Here is a 9016-nt window from a genome sequence, read left to right as displayed (position 1 = left end):
TACCAGCAACAGCAGCTAAATCAAGACCAGCAGTACCTGCTACATCTCCCCATTTGCAATTTCCTCCATTAGCAAACTCACAGGAGAAAGGGTATAGATGTCACGCTGAGACACATCAAAACAACCTCCTGGCTGAGAAGATTGCCGCCATCTGTGCCCAACCGATGCCATGAACTTTACTCACGGCTCTCTCACAACCCAGTCAGCTTCTCCTCGTCTTCTTGAGAACGCGGCCTTGTGAAATCGAAGCACGACCTCGTGCTGGCTGCAAAGTTCATCTGACGGATATGCAAGGCGCCTCGAACGCGGAGGCAGCCGGGGCTCTTGTCCTGCATACTGAAAGGCGATGCGCAGGCGATGCTGGCAAGCAGATCAGCCGGGACTGGCTGTCCTTCCCGGTGGAGGGCATCGGATCGGAGTGGCTATCAATTATGCATCACCTCTTCTCCTTGACTTTCTTTCATTACACATCCACGCCCCTCGGGTTGCGCTGTGTGAAAGTTCCCGCACAGAAAATCCATACATGAACTATCCACAAAGTAATTTTCTTTTCCCAGAACATACCTTGGAGGTTCAGCAGACGTGACGTAGCGCAGCTTGAACGACAAGGCCGCATGTCTCTGTGGCGTTTGTTTATCTCACGTGGGGTGGGCTGTGGGGTGGGGTGGTTGTCTTCTGCACCTGCTTTGCATGCAGAAGACCCCAAATTCAAATCCTGGCATTTCGAGGTAGGGCCAGAAAGCAATGTCACAAAAACCTGGAAAGCTGCTGTCAGGAGTGACAATTGGCCACGGGATCAGAGGGACCAGCGGTTCAGTCTGAGGCGTAGTACTGGATACAGCCATCAGCTCAATGATCAACCAACTCCACGCATCATTTAAGGGCCAACTGAAAGCCAGGGTCAAAGGTGGCAAATGAATGTGCATGATGAATTCGGTGCAGATGTAGGTGCTTGTGGTGGGAATGGGGAGAGCAGCATCCGTAAAATTCCACAGAGGCACAGGCCCTTGGTGTAGCTTTGGGAGGACAGGAGGGACCATCCTGGGGACAGAGTGGCAGGGAAGGCCACTGCCACCAGCCCCGCGGTGTGAGCTGAAATGGGAATCTTACCTTTTCTTGATGATGATGATGGTGATGATGCACTTAAATTTCATAGGAACCTGACAAATTTGTAAAATGCATCTTATTTTTTCCAAAATTGTATCGTTTCTGACTATATATTTGCAAATATTATTTTTGTATCTGTTTTCTAGATAACCTCCAACTATGTAAGTTATATAAAATAATCGTACATGCATTTGACTATCCATGCAAGGGCCTCAGGATGAATGAACGGACTCTAGCCATGACTTACTATGCAACAGAAGGAGGTATTCTCCTAGCAGTATCTTTTTATTTTTTTATTCTGAAAAAAATCTTGTTTTTCATAGAATCATTGAATAGCAGAGTTGGGAGGGGCCATGAAGGCCATCGGGTCCAACCCCCTGCTGTTGCAGGACACCACGTTACACCATCCCACTCAGATGGCTGTCCAGTTTCTCTTCGAATGCCTCTAGTGTGGGAGAGCCCACCGCCTCTCTAGGCAGCTGGTTCCACTGTTGTATTGCTCTGACAATGAGGAAACTTTTCCTTCTATGCAGTCTGAAACTGGGTTGCGCTCATTATTTCTAATAAATCCCAGCAAAGCTGCCATTACAGTGAGAGAACACAGTCCAAGTAAGATGTCACAACCAGTCCTCTGTCGTGTAATGGGCTGGTTTGGGGCTGTGCAAAAGAGAGTGAGGGAACATGTATGACAAAGGTTGTTATGCTCCATGGCTTAGCCTACCTCACAGGGCTGTTGTTGCAAGATTAAAACAGCTATGTAAGCTATAGCGGGTTCCTCACAAGAGGAAACAAGATGAGATATAAATGCAATGTAAAAATGCAATGTCGAAATAATCTCTGTGTCTGAAGTACATAAGCTGCTTGTTATTATCTGTGTTTTATTACTAAAGCATAAATCCTTGGTCTTCTCATTTTCAATTTCTTTTTGCTTATGAAAATCAGTGAGCCAATCCGCTAAGAATGGAAACTAACGTCAAAACACAAATGGACTGTTTCACGAAGGGAGCAGCTTGGTGGTGGGACTATCAAGAGAGTGGCGGGGGGGGTCTTTGCCGGGTCCGGCCTACAGGAATAGATCGGCCAGTCCAGCCCAGGCGGAGGCCACTGTCTGTGTTGGTCTGGGACCAACCAGTTTGTCAATGGGATAGGATGACAATCACAATCCAAGAGACGCAGATGCAGTAGGCAAAAATGGACGCAAACACAGAAGCAATGCAGTCCACTAGCTGCAACGCATGGCAGGGCGGGAAATACGCCTAGGTGCTGCTGTGAGTTTTGGGGACGGAAACATGAACTGGAATCTCCTTTCAAGTCCCCAGCGTAGCGCCGGCCAATGTAACAATCCCGCTTGTGACAAAGCATTCAGCTGTCGTGAAATGGGTGGCGATATCTGCAGACGAGTGTTTCGGATTCCTTCGGGCTTACAGAATTCACTACACAGAAATCCTGAAAAACTTCTCTTTTGGTAAGACCACTCTATTGACTTTTATTATCATCAGAAGAGTTATCATCTATCTAGTCCACAGGCAAAAGCGTGCCTCTAAGTTGAAATCTTGGAAGAAATTATGTGCATGTTTTTAGCTTTTTGGCTGTTTTGGCCAATGGCATCTTCTCCCCACAGGCGAATTGGAGCTTAGTAGGGGCAGAAGACAGTGGAAGGATGTTCCACTGGAACCATGGAGGTCTCTCTCCCTCTCTGTGTGTGCCTGGGGGTGGGGGCTGGAGGGGGGAAAGTCAGGAAACCAGCGAGGCAGCAGGCCGTTAGATCTGCTCTTTCCCATTCTCTTACAAAAAGATACATTCAGTTCCAAGTGTGACTGAACGATTTAGATGCTATATGAAGTCTCTCTCGCACAAGCTGCTATTACACGTGGAGGGAGAAAATACAGACAAAATGGGCATTGCCAATGTTTACTTCAGAGGTGTTTAGACTGCCCTTCTATGCAAAATGCCAGCACACTATACAACATGTTAGAAAGACCATAAGAGCAGCCATGCTGGATCAGCCCAGTGGTCCAGCAGGCCAGCACTCCATTTGCAGAGGTCAAACCAGCGGCCCAAAAGATCCCTCAGGCAGGATGGGTGCGAGAGCTCCTCCTGTGAATTTGTCAGATCCCCTTTTAAGCTCACCTCCAGGGAGAGATCTGCACATGTGGATGTGGCAAGGTCACATGTACCCCGCCTGCTTGAGGGATCCTGCGGGCAGCTGGTTTGCTACCATGTGCACAGAGTGCTGGACGGGATGGGCCATGCTCCTGATCCAGCATGGCTTTCTTAGATCCTTAGGTTCCTAAGGTTAGTGCAGAGATTACTCCCCACACACCTCTGTTGTCATGGCCCTAGTCCAAAATGGTCACCCTTTTGGCAAGTCAATATACTTGGGTTAATCCATTAGACACAAACATCATGTTTTCATGGTTCAGCTGTAGCAGTTCCAAATTCATTCATTACTTGTGAATTCTGGTGGGAACAAAGAATGTCACTCGCATATTACCTTACAGAAATATTACAATATTGCATTCTGACATTCTGCTCATTCATTTGGCTGTCGCTCACTTACTGCTTCTTGCCCTCTTGCATCACAGATGTTGCCATCAATTCTTCAGCTAAGCAATACCAGTTGAAAGAACTTAAGGCAAAAACTCGTTACAGTGTACGCATCTCAGGAGTCACCGGGAAGGGAGAAGGAGCTCAAAGCCAGCTTCAATATTTCACTACGCTGAGATATGGTATTGCTACATTTTAATGTATTTATTTTTACTTGTGGAAGGCCTATCCTGCACTCCAATATAGATATTACCAGGATGCTCACATTATCAAACAATAATGTGTTAGATCCAACAGCTTCCCACAGCAGAACTAGGAGAAAGTTTTCTCCATTCCATAGAAGCTACTCCAGAGTGTTGAAAAACTTTTTCAAGAAGCCTAGAGGGCTACCGTGGGGAGTGCCTGGAGCGGGTTGCCCCAGTAGGCTAGCAGACTTCCACTGATGTGATGTTAGATGTAACCCAGTGGGTCAACTGGTCTTAGCAAATCACTTAAGGCCCCTGCCCCAACCCCAACTGCTCCTGAAGGATGCGATTCCTTTAGGAATCCCCCTGGGTGTGGTGAGGGATCAACAAAATCCAGCTGCCCTAACTTGCCAGGGTAGAAGCCCTTCCAGATATAGCAAAGCCACCACTGGATGCAGTCCAATAACATAAATAATTGCAATAACATAAAACAACACTGAAAAGTTCAATTTTATTTATTCATTTGTTTGTTTGTTTGTTTGTTTTAATTAATTTCCATACCACTCAACAGCCAGAGCTCTCTGGATTAAAACAATCCAGGAGTTTTTACTATTCTAGAAAAACAAAAACTGACTGCTGCAAAAGACAAAAAGAAAATCCAGACTGCATGAGACAAGACTGGACTTGGGGAGAGCTTTCTGCAGGAGATGCCACTGTGGAACAGACGCCCTCCAGCCCAGCCAAGAGGGTGCGCACGTTGGGCCAGGCCCTCTCAACCATTATCTCAGTGCATGGACGGGCGAGGAAAGGGTTAATATGTTGCCAGGATCAAAGTCCCAGTTTTGGTTATTTGGATTACTCTAACCCACAGGATGCATTTTTAGATTATTTATTACTTAGATTACCTTTTGATTATTTAGAACCTTAGATTATTTATTATTTTTATTTTAACCTTAAATTACTAGATTATTTTAACCTATTTTTTTCTTTCCAGATCAAGGGGAACTGGAAGGAATCATTGCTGGCTTTTGTCTTGGCATCATATTGGCCCTAACTATTGCTGTCATACTTTGTTCCCTAATGTTTAAAAGGTAAGGGGTTTCGTGGCATGGACATTATTGACTGGCCATGCATGTTCTCATTCATTCAGCCATATTATTCAGTTGTCTAAGTTGCTGTGTGTGCAGCCTGCAATTTCACCTATACTGAATGCATCCCCTGGAGGCAAAAATGTTTTGCCTGTTCCAAGCATAAGCACCGGAGTCCAAAATGTGGCAAAGTTCTTTAAAATCATGGTCTCTCTTTGTGCCTGACTGGAGCACACATTATCTGATGGTTCAAAAGCTGTTGACTCCATCTCAGCTTTCCCAGGAACAAACCACTTGCTGTTGTCAATTCACAATCTTTTAGGGGGGTTTCCTCCTATGTAAAATATGACTAACATGAACCTACCACACAGCTATAAAAACGTTAGCACTGCCATTCTGCTCCAACTAATCGGAAACTAAGCACCACTGAAGTTAATGAGAGTCTGGTTTAAAGAGACCTGTATAGGATTGTGTTGTAAAGCACAACAGTACGATCTGGAAGGAGAGCCAAGATCCACTGTGGATTAACCTCTTGCTGACACCAACAAAGTAAAGAGAGTTTTTCTCCTTTCCCCTTCCTTTGTCAATGCAATTAAAAAAAAAAAAAAAAAACCCTCAGCTGGTACCAGTGAGGGATAAATGCCCATGCCAGCATCAGGAGCCCCATGTGACTTCTGGGGTGTGGGGAGAAGGGGAATGGGGAAATGGGGTGCTTGTCCCATCCCCCACAGACAACTCCTCCTTGCTTTTAATGCCATTGGAGTGCCAATGGTGGAGTGGTAAATGCAGAAGGGGCTTCCACACCCCAATAATAAAACCCGGGAGGGCAAGACCACCTTCTCAGCCGACAAATCTTCCTCTGTGGGCAGAGGGTGAGGTTCTTGACATCCTCTAGCCCCCAGGACACCCTGCCATATGCAGACTGGGACAAAATATTTTCAAGAAACTATTTGTCCAGTGTTCAGGCTTTGAGAGTGCACTTTATAAAATAAACAGTTTAAGGAAAATTAAATATACATACAGAAGGTTCAGTAATAACTTCAAATGCTTTTGCATTCATTGCTTGGAACCTGAAAACCAGGACTGGCGTTATTTCTCTGTGAGTAGATAGACTGAATACTGCCTGCCGGTAACAAAATGAGCTTCTCTCTATGTAAGAATTGAACATTTAGGAAAGAAGCATTTATATTCCAGAAAGAAACTGGTTCCTATGCCTTTTGCTTTGGGTGCTTTGTAATGATATCAAAACAAAAAAAAAATATTTCAAGCAACATGTGCAAAATTGCATTTCTTTACCAAGGAGACTTCAAAGGTGTATTTTCATATATATTTGTCCAGGGATTGCTTTGCTACATCCCACTCACCCACCAAGAAGTGGCAGATAAATTGCATTCCGCACTTAGTCTATTGGATCGCTCAACAGAAGCCCAGCGCAAATGTAATTATTTCATTTTTAAAAGGCTGTTTGACTCCACTTGACCAATTTTATATCCAATGAATATTAATAGCAGTATGAAACTTGTGGAACTTGTAGAATTTTAGTGACTAAACATAATTTTTTCATTTTAAACAAAACTTATGCTTACAGATCAAGGAAACTGTGTTGGCCAGCCATACCAAATCCAAGATACAGCAGCGCTACACGGAATATGGAAAGAACCTTTCCAGTGGTATGAAAGCATCACTTTACAGCGTTATGGCACCATTACACTTTTAGGTTTCATTCATTCTTTATATTTCTATTCCACTTCATAGCTGAAGCTCTTTAAAGGATTAACCCCGTGCATGATATCAGATTAACCCCGATATCATGTAATCATAGAATAGTAGATTCAGAAGGGCCAAGAAGGTCATCCAGACCAACCCCCTACTGTTTACACCATCCCACTCAGATAACAGTCTAGTTTCTTTCTGAATGTCTCTAGTGTGGGAGAGCCCACCACCTCTCGAGGCAACCAGCTCCACTGTTGCATCACTCTGACAGTGAGGAAAATTTCCTGGTATGCAACTTGAGCTGACTATTCCGTGCCTACCTTCTGGTACGAGAGATCTTGTCCTTCCTCTTTGAGACAGATCAAATACATCTGTTTTTGTAGCAATTACTGTAGGTTCCCAAATTATTTCCTGGCTCTTACATTTGCCCAAATTTACCCAACAGCCCTTAAAAAACCCTTAGAGGGGGGCTGAATGGACAGAGCAGATGGGGTGCCTGTACCTACCTCCCCTCCAGCAGGGCCTCATGAACACCACCTCATGCAGCTGCCTTCTCGGGGTTCTAGTTTCCCCTGTAAAAGGCTGTTAAGGAGATTTGTGCACCTCCAAGGAAGTACAGTAATTGTTCTGAAAACAATCTGTGAAATGTGTGCTTGTGAGAAGTTAATAACTCCCATTTCTGGAGAGCAGAGGAAGTACGCAAACGGCAGAGGCCATTTAGAAGTGTTGCTTCAATCGGGGCAAGCAAGAGGATCACATGGCCGGGGGGAGACCTTGTTGCCGCTCTGTTGGTGCATTCCTGGATTTCAGTGCTACTGGGTCCCTCCTTCCGCTGATTGCCCCTCCTTTCTCCCCCAGCCTTCATAGCTGTGCTCAGAGCAGCCTGGGTGCAGCCTCATCTGGGCAAGTTCCTTGTCGATTTGTTCCCCATGCCACTTTGGCACTCGCTTTGATGGCTGGCACAGACAAGGGGGTGTGCGCGTATGAGACACACATATGTATCGAACTGCTGAAGCTGCACTCCTGCACACTTGTGGTAACTTCAGCATGGGTAGTGACTGAGTGGGGAGGGGGCTGGGATGAGGAGATAAGATGGCTGTACCACAAAGGATATTGGGATATGTGCATGGTGTAAGAGGTAGGACTGTGGAGCACAAGCCAGGATGATGAGCTGCCATGTGACCAGTGGACTGTTGGGGGTAACCTGGGTTGGTGATCAAGCAACCAATCCACAGCTTGCCATTACATGCAAACAGGCCGGTGCCACGCTATGATTCACCAAGCTTTGAAAAAGCCAGTCATTTGCTGCTTTTGCTTCTCACTAATTTAGTTGTGATTTGCATTGATTCTTGGCCATGTTATACACTATTCAGTTTACCGTCACTGGTTTAAAAAAAAGCCATGACATGCCTTCTGCACCCTTTCCATTTGGTTTGCAGGCTATCCCGGGATCATTTTTTCAGGCACAGCCATCAAATGGAGCCAATCAACTTTATGTGGAAGATAACCAGTCAAAAACACTCTTAAGGCTGGGGTCACTTTCTGTGGACACACATACAAGGGACCCTTTTACAGACCAGTCTGAAGCACCTGCAGACGAAAAACTGGGCAGTTCGCTGAACCATTTGAAAATCCCTGCAGCAGTCAATTTTGTCGAGAAGGGAAAGGCTGGTGTGCACAGTGATTATGTTGGTGTGGAAGTCAGTCACAGAGCCATGCAGAAGCTCTCAGCTGGTCTACTCACAAGAGCGATGAAGCTGCCAAATGAATTGTCTGACAATTCAGGACAGGCTGGACAAGCAGCATGTCCTCAAGGTTCTGTGAAGCAACATGAGGCGGTGCCCAGGGCCAACAACTCAATTTACAGAAAATAAGTTAAAGCTTGAGCAGAAACTTGTTGGTTGTAGGTTATGTAAATACAGTTAATATTCATGCAGAAAACAAAGCAGCAGTTAAATAAAGATTCTAGTCACACAGGAACACCTCATCCCTCCAATATTATTCCTTTTAATCTGGATGGCATATAATGCAATGTGTATACACAGCATTGTGGAATCTAATTATGATAATAAACCAAACTGAGCTTAAGTTCTGCAACACAGATGATTTTAATTCCTTTCTGCTGCACTAACTTAGATGGTTGTTATGTGCCATCAAATCATGCTGATCTGAATGAATATTTTCCAAAATGTCCCGTCAAGCTCTCTTGAGGCTGTGGTTTCCTTTATGGGATCAGTCCAGGTCATAGTTGGCCTTTCTCATCTTCTTCTTCTTCTGCCTTCAACATTATTGTCTTCTCCATTATTGCCTTCTCATGATATACCTAAATTATGAAAGTTCTGGTTCAATTTGATCTAAGATGCACTTGAACATCTT

General features: G+C 44.9%; 1 protein-coding gene across 1 annotated transcript; it reads left to right on the top strand.

The window, feature by feature from the left end:
- Nucleotides 1-1305: 1305 nt before the first annotated feature.
- LOC123031303 (interleukin-6 receptor subunit beta-like) lies at nucleotides 1306-4934 on the top strand. The gene is made up of 4 exons (XM_044446120.1): nucleotides 1306-1370; nucleotides 2420-2572; nucleotides 3693-3836; nucleotides 4834-4934. The coding sequence occupies exons 1-4, from the start codon at nucleotides 1325-1327 to the stop codon at nucleotides 4932-4934; spliced, it is 444 nt and encodes a 147-aa protein (XP_044302055.1). The 5' UTR covers nucleotides 1306-1324.
- The last annotated feature ends 4082 nt before the right edge of the window (nucleotides 4935-9016 follow it).

The sequence above is a fragment of the Varanus komodoensis genome, unplaced genomic scaffold, assembly GCF_004798865.1.
Source record: "Varanus komodoensis strain SLA01 unplaced genomic scaffold, ASM479886v1 scaffold5, whole genome shotgun sequence".
Taxonomy (NCBI): Eukaryota; Metazoa; Chordata; class Lepidosauria; order Squamata; family Varanidae; genus Varanus; species Varanus komodoensis.
This window is presented reverse-complemented; position numbering and strand designations above follow the sequence as displayed.

Coding starts and splice junctions, on each gene's coding strand:
- LOC123031303 (XM_044446120.1), top strand. CDS start 1,325: ATGAATGAACGGACTCTAGCCATGACTTACTATGCAACAGAAGGAG. Junction 2,573..3,692: donor CCTGAAAAACTTCTCTTTTG/GTAAGACCACTC, acceptor CTTGCATCACAG/ATGTTGCCATCAATTCTTCA. Junction 3,837..4,833: donor TTTCACTACGCTGAGATATG/GTATTGCTACAT, acceptor TTTTCTTTCCAG/ATCAAGGGGAACTGGAAGGA.